Below are 23,619 nucleotides of genomic sequence, written 5' to 3'. Positions count from 1 at the left end.
CCTTAGAGGAAAAAAGTTAGATCTTTATTCTATTTCTCACTCTAAAAAAATTCCAGATGCATCATGAGGGAAAGCAGTTCCTGTATGTATTCAGAAGAATGTATGCTTCACATTCTAAAACTTAAAAACTCTAAATATATCCTTAATGGTTTATCCTATTGTTAGACCCTCCCCATTGCTAATCTAAACAATACTATGACTCTTTTCAAATGTATGTATGAATCTCATTTCAGATATATTCTTTATCTTGTTTGTTACTGTTCTTATTGTCAAAATGTATACCTGTATTGCTTTTAAATTATAATTTATTGGCTGGGCGTGGTGGCTCATGCCTGTAATTCTAGCACTCAGGGAGGCTGAGACAGGAGGATCACATGAGTTCAGGAGTTAGAGACCAGCCTGAGCAATAGTGAGACTCCATCTCTACTAAAAATAGATAAATAAGCCGGGCATCATGGCACGTGCCTGTAGTCCCAGCTACTCAGAAGGCTGAGGCAGGAGGATCGCTTGAGCCCAGGAGCTTGAGGTTGCAGTGAGCTGTGATGACAGCACTGCACTATTCTAACCTGGGCAACAGAGTGAGAGAGTCTGTCTCAAAAAAAAAAAAAAAAAAAAAAATACAATTTATTTACCAGAGATTCACAAAACAATTTCTAAAGAGATGTATAAAAGAGAACCCAATAAAAGTGATGTACTAAGTATGAAGTAGGGTAGTCATCTAGCTTTGGGCTGATAGTGGCTCCCTGTATGCGAGTATTTTAGCAAATGATAAAAAAGGTTCAAAATTTGGAATGTGTAGCCTTATATTCACAACAATTGAATAACTAAAGATTTGATAAAACTGTAAAGTACTAGTGGGAGAAGGACCTTTTTTTCCTCCTTATCTTGCACTGAGGAGTACCCCTGTAAGTACCCCCTCACCCCTAGTAAAACAGAATCTATAAATTCAACCATGCAAAATTAAAATTCTCCCATAAATATAGTCAAAAGTCAAACAACAAACTGGAAGGCAGTATTTGCTGCTCATTACTGACAAGGGCATGATTTCCTTAGTAAAAGACTCAATAAAAAAGACCAAAAATCAAGGGCACAGAGTGTAATAAAATCAGCACTACTGTACACTGCTTGCTGAGGGGTGTATAAATGAGAACAATCTCAAAGAAGGGTACTAAAGATAAAAATTAACAAATCACATACCCTTTGACTCTGCAATTTCACTTGTAGAAACGCATCCTACACGTACACTGTGCAAAGTCACATGTTTAAAGATATTTGCTTTCACCCATATACTTATCTACCTTTGTATATATGCAAGGAACACAAACACACACAAACATATATGCTCATATCTGTTTACAATCTGTCAGGACTCCCAAACTCACAGTAGTAGTTGTCTGTGGGAAAGGAGCTAGACATACCAAGGAACTAGGAGACGGAAAAATATTTACTTTTCATTCCATATATTTTGTTTGTTTTTGAGACAGCGTCTCATTCTATTCCCTGGGGTAGCTTGCAGTCATCATAGCTCACTGTAACTTCAAACCTGGGCTCAAGCAATCCTTCTGCCTCAGCCTCCTGAGTAAGCTGAGACTACAGGTGAGTGCCACCATGTCCAGATAATTTTTCTATTTTTTGTAGAGACAGGGTCTTGCTCTTGTTCAGGTTGGTCTCGAACTCTTGACCTCAAGTAATCCTCCTGCCTTGACCTTCCAAAGTGCTAGGAATATAAGCATGAGCCATAGCACCCAGCCAAAGTATCTTTTGAATTTAGAACCAAGAGCATGTATTTATTACCTACACATAAATGCACTTATGGTAGCTATATATGAAAATATTTATTTTTGTAATTAGAAAAATTGGTTTTTAAAAGCTAAAAGGATAGTGTTTTGAAGTTTTTCTTACTGTACTGGCCTGATAATATTCTAAACAAAATAGAGCAAATACAGGAAATTTATTTAACTTTGATAATGGTTACTAGTATTGTCTTACTATTAATACATGAGAGGATTCATCACAGCCCTCACCCCAGTGCTGTCCTTTTTTCTCCCTTAACTCACCTTGGCATTGGCAGTATCAAAAATCGTTTCAATCAGTAAGATATCAACCCCACCGTCCAGAAGTCCTTTGGCTTGCTCTTCATATGCTTCAACAAGTTCATCAAACGCTGCAAAAGATAAATCACACCCAGCACATCAGTTATCAATTTTATAGAATGGCCCCAGGGTATGCTGAGTGCAGGTCTTGAACCTGCGAACTAGTGGGGGTTTACAACGCACAGTTTAAAGAAAACACTGCCCTTTTGTAAGAAACAGTTGGCAGCAACAGAAGGTAGACAAGTAAACTGCACACGGTTGTTCCTAAACACTTGGCATTTAACCTCCCCAACTTCCCATGTATGAGCTGAAAGTGGGTGGGCAGGTGCATGAATTTCTTGAGCCATGTGCCTTACTTCAACATTAAAATTTTTTTTTAATTTACTTTTTTTTACTTTACTTTAAAATTCATTCCATAGATCACTTTAATCAACCAAATAAGAGATGAGTGTGAGAAACATGTCACACAGATTTGGACGTATCACAGGTTGAGTTGAAATCTCACTCTCTTTCTGCTAAAAGGCTATACAGGTCCATGGATTTTGTTCCTGCTCTTACACCAATTCTTTCAGAAAGAAAACCCATATGCTGGGCAATTTCAGTCTCAAACAAATGTGTTCAATCACTCCAAGGTAAAATTTTTGTTAGAAATGTCTTGAGTTCTTTATTTCCACCTGAGAGGTCATCCCTCCTCCTATTTTATCTCCCAACCATAAAAGAAAAAATGCTCAGCTATTCAGTAGAGATGCCTAACATGCCTAAACATTAGATTTAATGCCTAGACATTAAATTTATACTTGCTGTATAAATATACAGTAAGTCCTCACTTAACATCATCAACAGGTTCTCAGAAGCTGTGACTTCAAGGAGGTAACGTATAACAAAACCAGTATTTTTCCTCATTGTCATAATGAAACAGCAGTGAAGAAAACCATGTTATACAAGGTTGCTGGATGAGATTTTGCTTAAAGTTGCAGTTTCCAAGAACCTGCTGAGGATGTTAAACAAGGATTTGCTGTGCTTCACCTTATGCGGCCAGCACAAGAGCACGGAGAGGTTGGCTCCCCACCGCCATGTCCAGACCAGAGAGAGCGTCGGCCACACATAAGTCTGGTATGAGCAACTGCTGGTGACATGCAAAGTGCTATAACCAAGACCTACAAACTGTACTGGCCTGATCTTGTCACACAAAATCCATTACCAGACATGGTATCATTACTATTCAGCTGTGACATCTTAATTCTTTTTGTTTTTGTTATAGTCTTAATGCATACAAACTGACCTTGATTCCTGGACTTTTTTTTGGTCAACTCTTCATACAAGCCTGTCTATACACACTTGTTCATAATGCTAGTATGTTTAGATAGTTTGGATGCTTAGCAATAAATTAAATGGGGATATAGTGGGTTATTTTATAATAGACTAAGGCCTAGTATCCAAATTTGCTCAGCTTCTCAGTTTAAAGCTTTATTTCTATTATTTTATTTCCACAGTTGACACATAAGCACTAACACAACATCATATACATCTGAAAGCAAGTTCAAATAATAATAATAGCATCTCACTTTTTATTTAGATGTCTACTATACTCCAAGCACTGTTGTAAGCCCTTTAAGTGGATTAAGTCACAATAACTCTGAGGTAGACCATGTCATTGAGCCCATTTTACAGATTTACAGATTCCTGAAGCACAGATGTACTTGCCCAAGAACAATGATCATGTATGATAAATACTCACTGATGTTCCTGTAATCTGGTCTTTCCACAGATGGGGACACAGAGAGTGTCTTATTAGTTGGGCCCAGAGCTCCTGCCACAAACCTCTTAATTCCTTTGGGAAAAGAAAAACAAGTGTAAAATTTAAATGACTCAATCTTTTTGTTGTGAATCAACAGGCTGTAAGGTTTTTCCTAGAACACAGGTCTACAATCCTTTGTCCACAACTCTAAAATCCAAAAAGTTCTAAAAGCCCATTTTTTTTTCTTAATTTACCACAAAACTGACCTCTATTAAACAAGAGGCCATTTATAATCTTTATCCCATTTTAGTAAGATGATTAAGACTTTGCTAATATATATTTGATCATTGGGGTTGCCCCAGATCTCATTGAGGAAATTATGTCATATGGAAGATATACACAAATTATCGCTAAGCCAATTCAAAAAACTCTGAATTCTCACACATCTGACCTCAAAGCATTTCAGAAAGCAATCCTTTTCTAACATCATAACTATGTTTGGACAAATTATCTGCCCTCCTTTTTTTTTTTTTTTGAAACAGAGTCTCACTTGTTGCCCCGGATAGAGTGCCGTGGTATCAGCCTACCTCACAGCAACCTCAAACTCCTGGGCTCAAGCGATCCTCCTGCCTCAGCCTCCTGGGTAGCTGGGACTACAAACATGTGCCACCATGTCTGGATAATATTTTTTTTCCTTTCTATTTTTAGTTGTTCAGCTAATTTCTTTCTATTTTCAGTAGAGACAGGGTCCTGCTCTTGCTCAGGCTGGTCTCAAACTCCTAAATTCAAATAATGCGCCTGCCTCAGCCTCCCAGAGTGCTAGGATTACAGGCATGAGCCACCACGCCCTGCCTCTCCTTTTCTTAAGAAACCTCAAAGGTCCTAAACTTATCACAGGTTCTGCAAACTTGCCTCACGGTAGCATTCAACTTGAAATCCTCTCTAGCACCACATTGCAAGCCCTTCACTGGGGGAAATATCAAATCAGGATCAACAATTATAAAGTCTGAAGTTGAAGTATGAAGCACATTAAATCTTACTTGAATAACTCTTTAATAACCTTTCTTTTAGGCTGGAGTCTAGGTGTTTCTAAAATGGCCTGGGAAGTTTTGTTCATTTACATATAACAACAGAAGCCATGGGCATACAGCTCATTACCTGGGGCGATTTTAGCTACTCACTAATCTGGGCTATGCTTTATAATTTAACTGAAGACTAACAACTAGTTGATAATCCAGTTTGAACAGGTTTACAGGCCCAAATATTCTTTATCTTCCCCAAAGCTGAGCAGTAATGTGAGTATAAGAAAAATGTCCTTATCTCTCCTTGCTTTAGCTGGTTCAATAGCCTCTGACCTATGACTCTGGTGGGGAAACAGTCTATGCATTTCCATGGATTTACACATTATCCTGAGAAACAGAGTTCCTGTAAATTGCTCTGGTCTTCATTAGTATGCTGTGTGTAACTCCATAACAATTTTGTTTTACTCTTGGCAATAACTTCACATTTCCAAATCTTCAGGGGCTCCATGTATTTCTTCTATTCCTTTCCCTCCCACCAGCTGGTGCCCAAGTGTTCTGATGGCAGCCAGCCAGGAGGCTAGTTATTTCAGGAGTCACTTTTCAAGTTCCAGCAAGACTAAATCTAATGCCACACTCTTCTGTGAGCTACTCAGAGCCTTCAAGGACATCAGTAGTATAAAGGGGAAAATGTTCAAAAGATAGTCTTTCTACCTAGAGAAGCCAATCGGGGTGGGCTTTAAGAGGATGACATGAAATATCCTAATGATAGTCAAAATAATCAAAACAGATAGCTGTTACTTAATAACTTGATGACGTACTTCAAAAAGGAGAAAAATCATTTTAGCTCTCAATACCCAAGGAAGTCATGGGCCTAGCTACAAAGTCAGGCTGTAACCACCAGCAGGGTAAAACAGTAAACCCTGAGCCCAAGGCCCACAGCGATCGCATAGATTCAGAGAGATTGAATGCTCGATTATGAAACTGCAGAAAAGTAACCTACAAACATGTCAAACACAGTGTCTGCAGTGTTGCTCGTAAACCAAAAGTCACGCAAAGAAAAACTGCAATGAGGACAGCACAGTATAGCTGAGAACATCCAAGGAATCATGTGCACAAAAAAGGAAGAATGTCCTTACCTGTCTGGAGAGTTATCTCCTCGGCAGCTTTTCTGGCCACCCCTGCAGAGCACTTGTTCATCCGGTAGGCCTAATACATCAACCACAAATGTTAGCTTGTCCTTCGGTTCCTTCATACAGTAAGTAATGAATTCATAATCGTGCAATACCCAGTTTTATTCAGTAAGGAATTACAGAAAGAATTAATCTGAAGTCTGAGTTAAATCCTAGCCAAGAAGGCATATTTGCTCCAGCCTTGAAAGGGAATAGAGAAAGGCATGAATCCTTGGGAACTGCTGTTAGGGTCTCTCAAATCATGAGCTGACTGGTAAAAAGAGCAATCAATCTCTAGACATTTGATATGTCAGAGAATAAGCTGATGTAGTTAAATATTCTGAGAATTAATTTAAAAAAAATAGTAATAGAAAAAGCAAAGGGGCTGGTCGCGGTGGCTCACCCCTGTAATCCTAGCACTCTGGGAGGCCGAGGCAGGAGGATTGCTTGAGCACAGGAGTTCGAGACCAGCCTGAGCAAGAGCGAGACCCCCATCTCTACTATAAATAGAAAGAAATTAGCCAAACAACTAAAAATATAAAAAATTGGCCAGGCATGATAGCGCGTGCCTGTAGTCCCAGCTACTCGGGAGGCTGAGGCAGAAGGATCCCTTGAGCCCAAGAGTCTAAGGTTGCTGTGAGCTAGGCTGATGCCACGGCACTGTAGCCCAGGCAACAGAGTGAGACTCTGTCTCAAAAAAAGAGAAAAGCAAAGGCTTCAGAGGCAGGAGACTTGGATTCAAGGATAAGCTCTGTCACTGCCTGACCGGGAAATCCCATAGCAACTTTCCTAGGCCTTGACTTCCCTCCCTGTACAATCATTGGAATCAGTAGTTCCAAATTTTTTGTAGATTATTAACCTCTTGAGAATTTGATAAAGTACAATGAACTCTCTCACAAAAAAACAAAAAAGAATATACATGCACAGTGTTACCTATGGTATAAGGAGGTTCATGGCCAGATCTGGAGGTCTCAGACTTGAGATTGTCAAGATCCATCCCAATTCTGAGATCCCATGTGTCTTGGATCCTTACGTCCAGCAATTAAAAAACCAGAATATCCTAGAGATAGGGGTTGGCAAACCATGGCTTATAGGGTGAATCTAGTCCACCGCTTGTTTTTGTAAATAAAGTTTTATTGGAATATAGGAAGCCCATTTATTTACATATTGTCTGTGACTGGTTTTGCAGTACAATGACAGAACTGAGTAGTTCCAAGAGAATGTATGTGGCCAACAAAGCCTAAAATATTTACTATCTGGCCCTTTAGAAAAAATGTTTGCCAACTCCTGCTCTAAAATAATACAAAAGTAACTGGAACACTATTTCATTTTCCCTTGATAACCCAAATGGCACTAAATCTCACAATGCCCCAGTACCATGGGAAAAATCCATGTTGGAGCACTTGGGGCTACTTACGTGAAAACAGAAGCATGTGTCTGGAAATATCCCACACAGAAATGGAGACATCAGCATCTACCACGTATTTCCATCATTAACATTTTACAAAATGTAAATGTGGAAGTATCATGTTGATTAAAAGGAAACCAAATCAGCCACCAACACCTATTAGGATGGCTACCATCAAAAAATAGAAAACAAAAATTGTTGGCAAGGATGTGAAAATACTGAAACCCTTGTTCACCACTGGTGGGAATGTAAAATGGCACAGCCACTGTGAAGAACAATATGGCAGTTCCTCAAAAAATTAAAACACAGAATTACCGGACGAGCCAGCAATTCTACTTCTGCCTATATATACAAAAAATTGAATGCAGGGACTCAAAACACATATTTCACATACATGTTCATAGTAGCAATACTGTATATTCACAGCAGCAAAAAAGAAGAAGCAATCCAAATGTTTATCAACAGATAAACAATAAGCACAACGTGGTATATACATACAACGGAATATTATTCAACCTTAAAGGGAAGGAAATTCTGACACATACAGCATGGATTAATCTTGAGGGTATTAAGCTAAGTGAAATAAGCTAATCACAAAAAGCCAAATACCATATGATTCAACTTACATGCAGTACCTAGAATAGTCAAATTCATAGAGATAGAAAGTAGGATAGGCTGGCACAGTGGCTCACGCCTGTAATCTTAGCACTCTGGGAGGCCAAGGTGGAAGGATTGCTTGAGCTCAAAAGTTCAAGACCAGCCTGAGCAAGAGCGAGACCCCATCTCTACTAAAAATAGAAAAATTCGCCGGGCATCGTGACATGCACCTATAGTCCCAGCTACACAGGAGGGTGAGGAAAGAAGATCGCATGAGCCCAGGAGTTTGAGGTTGCAGCGAGCTATGATGATGCCACTGCACTCTACCAAGAGCAACAAAACAAGACTCTGTCTGAAAAAACAATAAAAGGGTAGAATAGAGTATGCCATGGGCTGTGGGGTGGGGAGGAATGGGGAGTTATTTTCTAATGGATACACAGTTTCAGTTTGGGAAGATAAAGAAGGTCTAGAGATGAATACTAATGATGGTAGCATAATACTGTGAAAGTACTTAATGCCACTAACCTGTACACTTAAAAATAGGTAAGATAGTAAATTTCATGTTATATGTATTTTACTACAATCTAAAAAGGAAAGAAAGCAAATCTGCCACCTGATACTTAAAAAGGCCTCACAATACTGTGAGCATACAGCCAATGATTGTGCCTTTATCAACAGCCACTGCATAATAAGTATCATTTCATTTGATTACTACTTGCCCATAAAACAAGCCAGTTGGAAAATGAACAGGCTGCTGTGTTCATAAGCAGAGGAGATTCAAGCCATTTTCCTGTCTCACCACAGCAGAAAACTAGTCACCAGCTTGACTTTGCAGGTTCTCAGGGCTTTCTCACTGGCAACTACCAATGCAGCAAATGCTCATGGAAAAATGGAATTCTTACCAAGTGTTCAAGGCCATAATCAGCTTGGGCAATACTGGTGCTGCTAAAAGTATTTGTCTCAATGATATCTGCCCCCGCCAGCAAGTATTCCTGCAACAAAAGATAATACCGTCAATTCTTATGAGTTTTAAAGTCCCTGTCCCCCAACAATAAGCATGTCCCTTCACCACCACCACACATCTTTTGATCACTTAATAAGACAAGGCACTAGAGTCCAGAGATGCAGAAAGGTGTAAGGATTTCACAGAAAAGTCACGTGGTATATATAAATAAATAACCACAGAAGTTGAATTCAGACTAATTAACATGCTGAAGTTCTATGAACTTGATCAAGTTCCTTAAACTCTCTTGAGTCTCAGTCTCCTCATTTGAAAATATTATAGCCCTACTTGACAGGGTGGCGATATGCTAATACAAGAAGCATATCAAATGTCTGGCACATCATGGGTACTAACAAACATTAGTTAAATAACTAATTACCTTCCTTTACCTTCTCCCTGCTTTAGCACAACCTGATCCCCACTGAGAATTGCACTGTCTCTGACATCTCAAATTCTGACCACAATTTTTTTCAGTTCACATCTGCCAGTCCCTCTGAACCAGATCTGCACCCTTACTGGAACCTCAAGCACTTAGATTCCCCACTGTTCTCCCCGTTTGAAACCCATCCTCCTGGCTTCACTCTTTAGACGCTATCTCAACCTCAATTTGACTAACACCCTGGAATCTCCTGACCACCTTGATTTTCCAATAGTGAGTAAACCCAATCCCTCCTAACATGATGGACAATGTTTGCAGAAGAACTGGGAAATAAAACCAAGATATACATATTTATAATAACAATAAGTCACAAACATCCTAAATATCCATCAATAGGGAAATAGCTAAATAACTATAATATATTCACTTTATTACATGCTATGTGACAGCTAAAAAAACATTCTGTACATCTGCATATACTGACATGGAAAGATCTTACAAGTACGGTTAAGCAGAAAAGTAAAATAGAATGATATGTAAAGCATGACACCATTAAATTTAAAACACAAACAGTACTGTGCGTTTTCCACATATATATACTCACCCACATATACACATATACTTATATATAAATGCATAACAAAATGATCTGGAAAGATACATACCAACTAACATCGGTGGTTATCTCTAGGGAAAAAATTACAATCTGGAATATGGTCAAATGGGAATTTACTCTTATCTATGAGGTTTGTTTTATGAGAACTAGTTTAAGTTTTTAAAAAATATTAATAGCAAGAAAAACTGAAAACAACCTTAATGCCTAAGAATAAGGGGATTAGTTAAGTAAATGATGATATATACATAGAATAGATTAGGAAGTTATTAAAACAATGTTTCAGAATATTTAATGCTCATGGTATATAAGTAAAAATGCAAATTATAAGACAGTAACAAGCAATATAATACCAATTAAATGTTTAAAAATCTAAGTATAATATGGAAGTAAAACTCAATAGAAATCAAGCACATGGGAGGGGTGAAAGGGGATGGGTAAATTCACAACTAACAGATACAATGCACATTATTTGGGGGATGGGCACACTTATAACTTTGACTCAAACTATATAAAAGCAATCTATGTAACCAAAATGTTTGTACTCCTGTAATATTCTGGGGAAAAAAGGGCCAGTCACAGTGGCTCACGCCTGTAATCTTAGCACTATGGGAGGCCGAGACAGGCAGATTGCTCAAGGTCAGGAGTTCGAGACCAGCCTGAGCAAGAGCAAGACCCCGTCTCTACTATAAATAGAAAGAAATTAGCCAAACAACTAAAAACAGAAAAAAACTAGCCAGGCATGGTGGTGTGTGCCTATAGTCCCAGCTACCCCAGAGGCTGACGCAGGAGGATTGCTTGAGCCCAAGAGTTTGAGGTTGCTGTGAGCTAGGCTAATGGCATGGCACTCTACCCCAGGAAACAGAGTGAGACTCTGTCTCATTAAAAAAAAAAAAAAAAAAAATTCTGGAAAATCTAAGTATATAAAATTAGACTAAAATATAAAGTAAAACACATAAATGGTAGTTATGTCTTGGAACTTTATACTGGGTGAGAGCCCACTTCCTGGTTCAAAGACAGCATCTTCTCACCTTGTCCTCACATGGCAGAGGTGGTGAATAGGCTTCCTTGAGCCTCTTTTACAAGGGCACCCAATACCATCACACTGGACATTAGGATTTAACATATGAATCTTGGGGTGGACACAAACATTTAGACCACAACAGTGCCCGTCTAGGAAGGGACATGAGAGCTTGCTTTCTCTCTCTGCACTCCACCATGTGAGGATACAACGAGAAGACAGCTGTCTGTGAACCAGGAAGTGGGCCCTCACCAGAAACAGGTATTGCTGGCACCTTGGTCATGGACTTCCAGATTCTAGAACTGTGAGAAATAAATGCGCACTTGTTTAAGCCACTCAGTCTATGGTAATTTATTATAGCAGCCTGAGCTAAGATACCACCTTTCACTATTTCTCCATCACGGCTAATGTAGTGACATAAATAAGATAGTGAATGTGAAAACCCTGATTTGTCCAGGATTTTAAGGTTGTTTTCACTGGAGTTTAAATGCCTCAAGGGCAAAAAAACCTACCTTCCTCATCTCCTTATCCTGAGTGCTCAACACAGTGCATGACTTCTATTTGGTGTCCAATACCTGCTTTCTGAATACCCGCCTCTTTCTTCTGTATTCTCCAGAGCACTTGGCATAGTAGTCTTCCCTCGGCATATGAAACAGCTTGCAGAATAACAGAATGCATATATATATATATATAGAGAGAGAGAGAGAGATAGAGAGAGAGAGAGAGAGAGAGAGAGAGAGAGAGAGAGAGAGAGAGAGAGAGAGAGAGAGAGAGAGAGAGAGGAACCTGGGAATACTTTACCTTATGGATTTGGTAAATGATATCGGGCTGAGTTATACTTAAAATGTCATTGTTGCCTTTCAGTGGCCTGGCATGATCTTTAAATTCTTGACCTTGGAAGTGTTCTTCACTTAGCTTGTGACGCTGGATCATGGTCCCCATCCCTCCATCTAGCACCATAATCCTCTTCCGCAGAATGGCTTCAATGTCATCCCGCAGGGTTTTCTTCAGACCTGCTTCAAAGAAAAAGTGAAAGTTTGACTTTAAAGAACGAAAGGTAAAGAAAGATGGGTCGGTGGGGACTTCAGAATAATTTATAATAAACCACAATAGGGAGTAAATGGAGTTCATAAAAGACACACTCAAAACTCTACAGCATTAGAAAAATGTGGTCCAAAAATGTTCTCATTAAATCATAACAATGTTTAATACAATAAAGGATTATACACGGCACGGAATTATTGGTGAAGCACCAAGCCAAAGTCAAAGTAGGCAGTAGCTATTCCTTTCTCAGAGATAAGGAAGACAGGCAGCAATGAGCTGGTGACCCAAGGTGAGGCCAAGCTGCTAAAGAGAGTCCTCAGGCGGGGCGCAGTGGCTCACGCCTGTAATCCTAGCATTCTGGGAGGCCGAGACAGGTGGATTGCTCGAGGTCAAGAGTTCGAAACCAGCCTGAGCAAGAACGAGACCCCGTCTTTACTATAAATAGAAAGAAATTAATTGGCCAACTAATATATATAGAAAAAATTAGCCGGGCATGGTGGCGCATGCCTGTAGTCCCAGCTACTCGGGAGGCTGAGGCAGAAGGATTGCTTGAGCCCAGGAGTTTGAGGTTGCTGTGAGCTAGGCTGACGCCATGGCACTCACTCTAGCTTGGGCAACAAAGCAAGACTCTGTCTCAATAAATAAATAAATAAAAATAAAGAGAGTCCTCAGAGCTCTCTTTCCTTTGTTAGTTCTGGGCAGATGCTCCCTTAATAGGGAGATTTAGCAGGGATAATTGAAAACCATCAGTAATACCAAACTGCCCTTTAAAATGTTAGTTTGGATCCTTCCTCCCACCTATTGCCAGCGCTAATAATAGCCTGCAGACAGTGTTTTACTCACCTCTGCTCCATGTATTAGATAATAACTGGCCAACACCCTCAAACTTCTCAACTCACCCCATGCTGCTGCACTTCTAATTCCTGGCCCTAAAAAGGACCCAATGCTTACTCCTTCCAATGCTACTTTCTGGCTTCTAAGAACTACTGGAAAGCCGCAAAACTGTGCTGATTGGAGTCACTAAAAATTCATAATGTTGAGTCTCCTCTTTGGTTCACCTTTTCTTGACTTCCCACAATACTTTGGATATCTGCTGTCCCAATCTCTGCTTTCTTTTAGCACCAAATCCCTTCCATCCTTCTCACTCTAAAAGTGATTTCACCCAGTCCTGTACAAAGAAGTCTTCTGCTGGAAGCTCCTCAAATTCACACCCTCGCCACCTCCAAAGCCTCCTGCAACTTAGCTCACTCTATCTCCCCTCTCTCTGCACCTAAGGAAGAACATGTGATCACCACAGCCACAACGCCTCCCTCTGCCCCTTCCTATCTCCAGCGGTTACACCGCCCCACACAACAACTCCTTTTCCTTGTTTGTTTGGGGAATTGTGTGTGTGTGTGTGTGTGTGTGTGTGTGTGTGTGTGTGTTTTATTCCCAGGTGTGGAATACCCACCGATTCCTCATCTTCCTGATCTAGCTTCCTCCTCCACCGCTGTCCTCAAATTGCTTTCTAAAGTCACCCAAGACCTTCTAATTATCAAAAAACACCTGGCCCCAATCTTAGACTGATTTTTTTTAATTTTTTTATAAAAATATTTTAATATGGAACGCTTCACGAATTTGCGTGTCATCCATTTGGCAGGATCCATGCTAATCTTCTGTTCCAATTTTGGTATATGTGCTGCTGAAGCAAGCACATAGACCCAGATTTCAAACTGTGCACCTGGTGTCGCCATCTGGAATACACATCTGTCTCTTAATCTAATGTTCAAAACCAAACTTGCTACATTCTGTCTCATGTCCCTATTTCCGTGAATGGCAACACCCTTCCCAAAAGCCTAACCTTAAAATCTCAGTATTATCTGACTCCTTATTCTTCTTGTTAACCAGCAACTACTCAGATCCTAAATTTTACAGATTTGGCCTCCAAAATGCCACTCACACGGATCCGACCTTCTACCCCTAGAGCCAACCCCTTTCTTCAAGCCCTCTCTACACTCGCTAGCCATCACAAATCTTTGAGCTTCAGTTTGCACCTATGGAAATGAGATCACAGAAATGGAGTTGCCTTGTAAACTATCAAGTGTCCCACAAAGGTAAGAAATCACCACTATACCTGGTCACCTGGGTCCCAACCAATCCTATGCACCACTATCAGATTAATCTTCCTATTATAGAACAATTTTAAACCACTTGCTTCCCCTGTTCAAACACCTTCAGCAGTTCCTTATGGCCTATCAGAATGAACACAAATTACTCCAAACAAACCAACAATGTCATCAATCCATCTTGTCAACATTCCTCCGTACTCAATGAGAGTGGAGCAAAGTTCAAGTGAAATAGGGCTGGTTCTAAGTTATTTGAGCTCCTTGGAGGAAAAGACTGTCTTTAGACCAACTCATCTTCATGCCTAGCAACACTGAGAACAGTACCTGGCACCTAAATGTTTAATAAATATTTCCTTAATTAAGATGACAAAAAATTGAGGGAAAACGAGGAGGAAGAGGCAAAGGTCATTTAAAACCCAAACCAGTAACGTAAGAATATTTGTATGCTGGCATTGGGTGCACACTAACAACCCTGCCTTGTCTTACTGTCCAGAGTCTCAGGTACACAAGATGAGAACAGGGGCGAGATGATGGCCAAAGAGCTATTAGCCTTCAGGAAGGCTAGTTTAGTAACCTGCAAGAGAAAATTTCAACAAGAAGTCTCTGGTTTCTTTCCCAAAGGGCAGTATGTTTCTCCTTCCCAAAGCTAGCTCACTGGCTAACCATGTTTATTGAATTTGCAGGTGAGAGAAAACCCTTTCTGATAAAGGAACAAAGTTGAGATCCAATGATCCAATCAGTAGCACTTCAAGTACCAAAGGAAATACAGAAAAGGGGTAGGGCTTGATGAGGCATGTATAATAGAAAGACAGAAGTCATCAGGCAGGGGGCCAGTCATTTCAAGCTATAGTTGACAAAGCAAATTCAGATGTGGTATTAATTTGGACTGCCCCCACCCTGATATGACTGTCCTATCAGCTACAAGCATTCAGAGTTTGATATGATTAAGCTAATGATGGTAGGGTAAGAAAAGCCAAGAAATCTGGGCTTTAGGTCCAGCTCCCCTAAGTAGCTATGGGATTTTAGACAAGACTCCCTGTTTCAACAAAATGGGGAAACATCACCCTGCCTTCATCATCAGAACTGTGACAATAAAATCATGTGTTTAAAAGCTGGGCCTTTCAAGTCACACAATCACAAAATGAGACGTACATACTCGATATACAGTAAACATCTGATAAATGTTAGCCCCTCCTATTATGTCATTATTATCACATAGCTAGGACTAAAACTCTAAAGATTGTGCTCTATATACTACAAAGTCCAGTGAGCTGTGAAAAAATATCACGGAAAGCCTAAAACTCTCGGTTGTTCATATTGGGGCAATAATGGCATATTTGCAGGTTTGGAAATGAACATCGATCTGGCAGAAACAAGACAATACTTAGAGAAAACAATTAAATGGAGGTAATTTAAAAGAGGAATGAGGAGAGGACTCAAAACTTCAACCTATATGCCCAATAGAATTCCTTTCTTAAAAGTCCAACCTGAAATGAGACCGTATGAGCTTAAGTGGGTGACTGAATCCTAAGACTAATGGGAGCCTTGCGGGGTGGGTGGGGTGGGGTATAACGTGTAAAATTTCATGTTCAAAAGGTATTCAAACTTTCTAGGGGAAAAAATGCAATCTTTTCCACAATGAAATATGTCCTTTGCGTCAGCAAAATGGTCAATCAATATCAAATTATTTTCATGTCTTTCTCCTTCTGTCTCCTCCACTGAGCAACTGCACACAGGTTTAGCAAATTTGACTACCGACAGCACCTGCACTCCTCCTCCCATTTGCATAAAAAGTCTTTGTACTTTCCATGGGGCCCCTACTTTTCAGGCCAGAAATACAAATTTTTGTTTCCAGTCTTTCAGATAGTTCACTATTTACCATAAAACAATCCAGCCCCGACACACGAAAATTCTGAGCTCTTGTTTGTTGAGTCACCACATAAGCAACAAATCAAAGTTTTTTTAAGACACTAAACGTTTTTTTTTTTTTAGAAACTTGACAAACTTATCCTACAATTTGTGAAAGGCTTATATGACTTCAACAGGGAAAGAGCATCTTATTTATTTATTTTTTATTAAATATTTCTTTTTTTTTTTTTTTTAGAGCTAGGGGAGTGGATTCAAGCTCTAAAAGCCTATATGACTTCAACTGGGGAGGAGCATCTTAAGACTCAAAAAGATTCTAGGCCGGGCGTGGTGGCTCACGCCTGTAATCCTAGCACTTGGGAGGCTGAGGTGGGAGGATTGCTCGAGGTCAGGAGTTCGAAACCAGCCTGAGCAAGAGCAAGATCCCGTCTCTACTATAAATAGAAAGAAATTAATTGGCCAACTAATATATATAGAAAAAAAAAAAAAAAAAAAAAAAAAAAGATTCTAATTTTTTTAAAAAAAAGATGAATTTGATTACATAAAAACTAAGGATTTCTGTTAAATTAAGATCGCTATAGGCAAAAATAATAGACGATGTATTGGGGAAAGAGTTTTCAGTGTCCAAAAGGGACTAACCCCTAGAATGTACAAGGGACTCCCACAAAACAATTAAGAAACCAAATAGAAAAATGAGCAAAAGATATAAATAATCAAGGCATAGGAAACTGAACAACCAGCAAGTACATGAAGAGATGCTCAAACTCATTAGCTATCAGAGAAATGTGAATTAAAATGAAATGTATCAATTTACACTCAATAGATGGGCAATAATTACGATATTGAATAATACCAAAGAAAGTCTGAACCCTCAAGTACGCTTGCTGGAATACAGACAGAAACAGCCATTCCGGAGAGCAGCCTAGACAGACTTAGTAAAAAAAAAAGAAAAAAATTCTTTAAGAGACAAGATTTCTTACTCTTGTTTAGTCTGGTCTTGAACTCCTTAGCTCAAGCGATCCTCCCGCCTTGGCCTGGAGTGCTAGGATTACAGGTGTGAGACTGCACCAGCCTTAGTAAAATTAAGTATGCAGAAAACCCAGCAAAAACTTCAGGGTATATTTCCAAAGGAAGTCTCACATAGGTCCACCAAGAACACATAAGAGGATGTTCACAAGAGTGGGCAGGTTGGAGGCCACCTTGGGAAATGGCTTAGTAAAATGTGGCTGATGCTCACTGTGGACTACACACTGATAACCAGATACACCACAGTGACATAGCTGGCTCTTAAGGACAGAATATTAAGTGAAAAAGTTAGAAATGGTTAACTACCAAGATACCATTTAAATAATTTATATTACTATTTATATTTATACTGTATAATATATTATTAAATTGATGATTTAATAAATTAAATTAATAAATTAATAAATTAAATAAATTAAAAATATGTACACAGACTATACAATGAAATGTACAAATATATGGATATACATGAAATAGGCTGTCTATGGAAACAAGAGAATTGTGAATGAAAAATACAGACAAAAGGGAATACATCACAAAACATATACAAGCAGGGATTGTATGGACTGAAAACAAAACACCTCTGCAACAGAGGGCCTTAAAAATCCACTGCTTCCACATTACCCACACGCTTATTTTTAAAGGGGATAATGTAAGATTTCTCATTTAGAGAAACTAAGATTTGCTGGTGTAAGTGTTCACTGTTCTTATCCTTCTGTATTCCCCAGCTTTTCCAGGAGGAGGTTACCTTTCCCTGGCTTCTAATTACCATCAGAACTTTCTGAAAAGAATAAGTCGCCTTAACAATTCTCCTTTCTCTTGGCTAAGTGGGCATCTACTAAAATTTTGCTCTTCCATGAAGAACAACAAAAAGTGCTGTATTATCTGTACTTAGTTCATTAGGTCTAGAACATTCTGTACACTTTATGACTGAATAGTCAGGTTCTAAATAGAGCAGATTCTAACATCTTTCATAGTAAATATAGGAATATATTGTTTTGCAGTTCCCCTATCTAACTGACTAGTAATAACAGTCTCAGAAATATTTTAACATATAACTGGAGTGCAGAGGAAAGGATCTCAAGGAATGTTCTTCACTCATGAGCCTAAGAGATCACACAGTATTTGCCCCAGTTTGAGTGGTCCCAGCCAATGTATTTTGGTTTTTATTGCCTTTAACATTTTATTTTCTAGCTAACAATATTTTGATTCACAGCAAGTATTCTAAAGAATAAACATACATGGGATTAACTGATTAAAGCATCAGTCAGATGCGAGGTGGGTAAGTCAAGTAGCACCTTTAAGAACTAGCCTAGGCTGGGCACTGTAGGGCACACCTGCAGTCCCAGATACCTGGGAGACTGAGGCTGGAGGATAGCTTGAGGCCAGGAGTTCATGGCCAGCCTGGACAACATAGCAAGACCCCATCACCCCTTCTCTTAAAAAACAAACAAAAATGGAACAAGCCTAAAAGAATGACAAGATGAAGGCAAAAGCCAATAAAGATATAAGTAATAAATTGCAGTGTCAAGAACACATCTCCTCTGAAGATAAAATGATCCCCCCCATAGGCCTGATTTACTTAGGACCCCCTTTTCCACAGTGCTAAATCGTTACACATACAGCAAGGAAAACACATTTTTATTTTCTATATTATAATCAAATGATCTCAATGCTTTCTCAGCAGTTTCCTTTCTTTATTAAAGATGATCTTACTCAAACAACCAGCTCCTAGAAAAAATTAAAAAAATAAAAAGATGATCTTACTACTGCTCTACAAGTCTCTTGCAAGATATTTCTCACTTTCATTTTTGGATCTCTAAATTCTAATCTGTACCAACTTGCTACACTTTGTAGGAATATCTTTGCTCGTGCATTATTCCATTTTTAAAATATATTATTTCTCCCTTTGATTTTAGTAAGCCTGAGAAGAATTAGGCTGATGTAATCCACTGTGTCATTTATTCATTTTCATTAATCACTCACCAATTGAGTTCCAGATAACATGCATAGTGCCAAACAAGGATGAAACCAAGAAACCTTTAGAAGCTATAGTTAAAATTTTCTCACAAGAGGTATTTGCCAGCTCACTAGCCTCCTTCCCCAGGGTGCACACCATGGTCTGAGGTCATGGGCATTTAACCTTAAGGCCCAGCCTTGAGATTTTGGAATTCTGAGTTCTCCATTAAAAAGCTTCATTAACACTGGACACCAGGCTGGGCGTGGTGGCTCACGCCTGTAATCCTAACGCTCTGGGAGACCAAGACAGGACTGCTTGAGTTCAGGAGTTCGAGACTAGCCTGAACAAGAGCGAGACCCCATTTCCACTAAAAATCAGAAAAATTAACCATGGTGGGGCATGGTGGCACATGTCTGTAGTCCCAGCTACTTGGGATGCTGAGGCAGGAGAATGGCTTGAGCCTAGGAGTTTGATATTGCAGTGAGCTATGATGATAGCTAATGACTGCACTCTACCCAGGGTGACAGAGTGAGACTGTATCAAAATTTAAAAAAAAAAAAAAAAAAAGGACTGAATACCAGTAAGTGCCTAAATTTTTAAAAACCTGACCCTAATCCTAACACAGGGGTTGCTCTCATCGAGAGAAACAGGAATACATCTGAGGTCTTTTCTAGGCCCAAGGACCTGGTTCAGAATTCCTTAAGGGGCCTTACTCTTGGTTAAACTTGACTTGGTGCTCAACTAGAGAAGATAGGCTTGGAGTGAGGAGACTGGGGTAGATCCAAACATTCACCAATTTTCCTTCCATTTTCTGCAAAAAGATCACTCACTATTCAAAATATTCTAAATCTTCAGAGGCACTTTGCTGCAATTCAGATGAAGGGGAAAATCACATTTCCTTTTGTAAATTAAACAAGAAAGGGAAGGCCAGAGATCTTGAGTAAAAAATCCAAATAACTATGATATTCCTACAAGAGTAAAAGTTCTTACTTTATAGGGAGTGATATGTTTCTCAGCTAGTCCCACTAGTTTCAAGAACAATTTGACCAGTCCTGTTCATCAGTACCCTAGGGGCACCAGTTAATCTCTGGTAAATTTCTTTCTGAATTATGGATTTAGTATTCCCCTTCCACCTGGAACTGAACATCCTCATTCTGTGATGCGACAGTTACTGTTCTGTTCTTATTACTAATTCTGTTTCCACATCTCCTACCTCACACATTTTTATGTGTGTATTTGTCCACAGATTATAATCGGGGATGACCTTAGAGACCCAGAGCTCATTACAAAGCTGAAATTATATTCAGCTCTTCTGAATGGCTAAACTAGATTTTTCTCATTGTTGATCCCAGGACTACCGATATCAGAATCACTTGAGATTACTACTCCCCATCTCAATTTACTGAGTATCTGGAGATGGGGCCTGCTTGATCTATTGTAACAGTTACTCTGTGCATACCGGAGCTTGCAGAAGCGTGCACAGAAGCAGAAAAGCTCAATGTGGTAGTTTAAAATAGTTATCTGGGTTTCCTTATCTGTTTCTCAGCGCTTGAACTTTCTTTGGCAGTAGGTGCTCACCAAATATTTACTAAATAAGAACGTCACCTCACACCATGCAAAACTTCTACATGCCCCTGCTGGCACAGGCTGCGTCCAACTGCAAAATTTAGTTACTTCGACGTTAGGAGCGTTTCGGGCGCACCTGGAGGGGCGCGCTTAGCGGGTTTTTGCTGGTTTGTCTGGGGGGGTAGGTAGAGGAAGAGGCAGAACGGAAGAAAACATGGCCCCAGGGCTCCGGGGTTAAGTTCAAACGGCGCCGCCCGCTCACGGGGGAAACCCCGCCGGGAGCCTCCCGCAGCTGGGGAGAATCGCCCAGGGGGTTAGGAAGCCTCAGCACGAGTCAGTAATCAAGCGACCGAACTACGCAGACCGGGCCGCAGCGTTACCGGGTTGCGACAGCTCTTTGAGCGCGGGTGACATGTTGCAGAGTCTCCTCCTCGCGAGGGGCGCGCGGCGGGGAACACGCGCTCGCCGCAGGTGACGGCCAAGAGCGGCAGCCAGCACCCCAGCAGTTCTGCCAAAGAAGGCCGGGCGGCCTTCTGACTCCTCCCGGAGGCCCGGGTCGCGGGGGCACACAGGGCCTGCGACGCCCAGGGAGTGGGCGCGGAGATGACAGACGCTTGGCGCGACAACTGCTCGAGCACGTGCTTTCTCCCGGCCAGTCCTCGGCGCCTGCCTAGCGGCCAGACACGCGCCACCAGAGGCGGAGTCGCGGGAGTGCGCGGGAGAGGACTCGAGGTAAGACCCGGAGAGGAGGACAACGCGGCATCCGCCTCCCAGCCCCGTAGAGGTCCGGGGCTGCTCAGAACGCTCTTACTTCAGCGCCCAGTCTGGCCCGGGCGAGGGAGTCCCGCCTCTTCCAGCCTCTGATTGGTCGGCAAGAGCTCCTCGCAGCTGTATTGGCTGTTGATCTCAACCAATCACCTCAGGTCTCGCCCCGCGGCTCTCTGGGAGACGTAGTCCAGGTTCCCCGGTGCTCGCGGAGGTTTTGCTCATCTCCGCGCCCAGGATCCGGGACTGCGTCCCCAGGGACACCTACGAGGTACAGCCGAGGCGCCGCGTTAGAGCTGGTGTCAACCAGCTGCACAGTGTCGGGTGCCCCAAACTTGGAGTCAGAAGACCAACCCTACTTCCGTTTTGCTATCGACTGGCACTGGGCCAGATACTTAACCGCTAAGTCTCCACATGCTGTAAACAAGAAATGATAGGGTGGTAGTAATTAACTATTTTATAGGGTTGTAGTAGGGATTAAGTGAGATCGCGTGAACTTTATGAAAACTCTGAAATACGTATATATGTGTTAACTGTCACTTATTGACAGTAAACATATTGAGCAGCTACCGTGTGCACAGTGGCTCCCGCCTGTGATCCCAGCACTCTGGGAGTCCGAGGCGGGGAGGATAGATTGAGGTCAGTTCTAGACCAGCCGGAGCAAGAGCAAAACTCTGTCTCTACTAAAAATAGAAAAAAGTAGCTGCTGGGTGTGATGGCCTGCGCCTGTAGCCCCAGCTACTCGGGAGGCTGAGGCAGGAGGATCACTTGAGCCCAGGAGTTTGAGGTTACCGTGAGCTAGGAGGACGCCACGACACTCTTGTCTGGGCAACAGAGCAAGACTCCTTCTAAAAAAAAAAGGAGCTGGGTCTTGAAAGTAGAGTGTGTGCTAGATAAGGCCATTCCAGTTAGGAGAAACTTGGGTATGGCACAGCACTTTAGAGAATTTGAAAATGAAGGACAGATCTGTAAGGCTGAGCATGGTAAATGGGGAAAAAAAAGGCAAACAAATCTAGAAAAATAAAATTGAGACCAAATTATAAAGTTTACTAAGATTTTTAAAAGGCACAAAATTGTATGCCATTCTCAGTTTATTGTATGTAATGTTACCTCAATTTCTAAAATCTAAAAAATTATAATATAAATATCATCTTTACCAAAGGTGATCATACTTGGAAGGGGGCTGAGGGCAGGAGCAGGTGAGAGAAGAATGAAACGAAGAAGGGAGAGAAGGATGAGATGGCCCTGAATAGATGAAGATTTTAAGATTGTGAGAGCTAGTTTTTAAATAATCACCTATCCCTGGTAAAGAGCACAGCTCTCCCCACCCACATAAGGTTTGCTGAAAAATCACTGACATGAGGCAGATTTATTAATTGGAGAAAAAGTTACAAATTTATTTTACGTGTATACACAGGAGCCTTCAGAATGAAAACTCATCTCCCCAGTGGGGTTAAGTGCCTTTCTGAAAAAGTGGGTTAAGGGAGGGAGAGAAAGAGGAATTCTGTTGAGGGGCAATAAAGGATTGCTAGGGAGGATGAATGGATGGGGAACAAAAATTAAGTGGTAAATTGTTCTCTTTGGAATTTGAATGAGTCAGAGAGACATTATCTTCTTAAGGTATTTATTCAGGTGTGGTTAATTCCTGGTCTTACAGAGAGGAGAAGAAAAGAACAGCTGTTCCCCTAGGTACATCTAAATCTTAGGCAGATACAGAAACCAACTTTTTGGGAGAGCCAATGATGGGAGGTGGTGAGGTCAGAGAGACCTTGAGGCTTCTTCAGTCAGTACAGCAAGTCAAAATGTCACATTTTGGGCTATTGATTTCTGAGCCCCAATACCCTCAAAAGTATGTTGATGCTTTCTTGAGAAAATGATTTTTCAGGCATGTAGTCATCTACTGTTCCCCTCCTCACATTCTCCTACCTGTAATTCCAGGAATTATATATCTGTCATTCTCTATTTTTAGCAAGTCATCAATATATACTTTCTGGCCCAGTGTGGTGTCCTGCAATCCTAGCACTTTAGGAGGCCAAGTCGGGATGATAGCTCGAGCCCAGGAATTTAAGATCAGCTTGAGCAACACAGCAAGACCTTGTCACTACAAAAAATAAAATTGTAGACCAGGGTTGGTAAGGGAAAATTAAAAAAAGAAGAAAAAGAAAAAAAAATTGATTTTAAATTTAATAAAATATTTTATTTTATATTTTTTAAAAATTAAATTAAATAACAAAATAAAATAAA

General features: G+C 40.5%; 1 protein-coding gene and 1 pseudogene across 2 annotated transcripts in view; both read right to left on the bottom strand.

Annotated features, from left to right (window-relative positions):
* The window catches only part of MTR (5-methyltetrahydrofolate-homocysteine methyltransferase), a 100,762-nt gene extending 79,355 nt beyond the window's left edge, over positions 1-21,407 (bottom strand). Inside the window, exons 1-6 of one of the 2 annotated variants that reach the window (XM_075995500.1) lie at positions 20,991-21,407; positions 11,845-12,056; positions 8,930-9,019; positions 5,990-6,059; positions 3,832-3,924; positions 2,058-2,164 (exon numbers count right to left, since the gene is read on the bottom strand). In XM_075995500.1, coding sequence (XP_075851615.1) covers positions 2,058-2,164; positions 3,832-3,924; positions 5,990-6,059; positions 8,930-9,019; positions 11,845-12,056; positions 20,991-21,024 — 606 coding nt within the window. In that variant the 5' untranslated portion in view covers positions 21,025-21,407. Of the gene's footprint in view, positions 1-2,057; positions 2,165-3,831; positions 3,925-5,989; positions 6,060-8,929; positions 9,020-11,844; positions 12,060-20,990 lie in introns of both variants that reach the window. The other variant, XM_075995499.1, reaches the window with a different exon arrangement.
* Positions 13,681-13,781, bottom strand: LOC142862478 (uncharacterized; annotated as a pseudogene).
* Positions 21,408-23,619: the final 2,212 nt, after the last annotated feature.

Source organism: Microcebus murinus, chromosome 19 (assembly GCF_040939455.1).
Source record: "Microcebus murinus isolate Inina chromosome 19, M.murinus_Inina_mat1.0, whole genome shotgun sequence".
Classification (NCBI taxonomy): Eukaryota; Metazoa; Chordata; class Mammalia; order Primates; family Cheirogaleidae; genus Microcebus; species Microcebus murinus.
The sequence above is the reverse complement of the archived record's forward strand: the minus strand, read 5'-3'. Positions and strand labels throughout refer to the sequence as shown.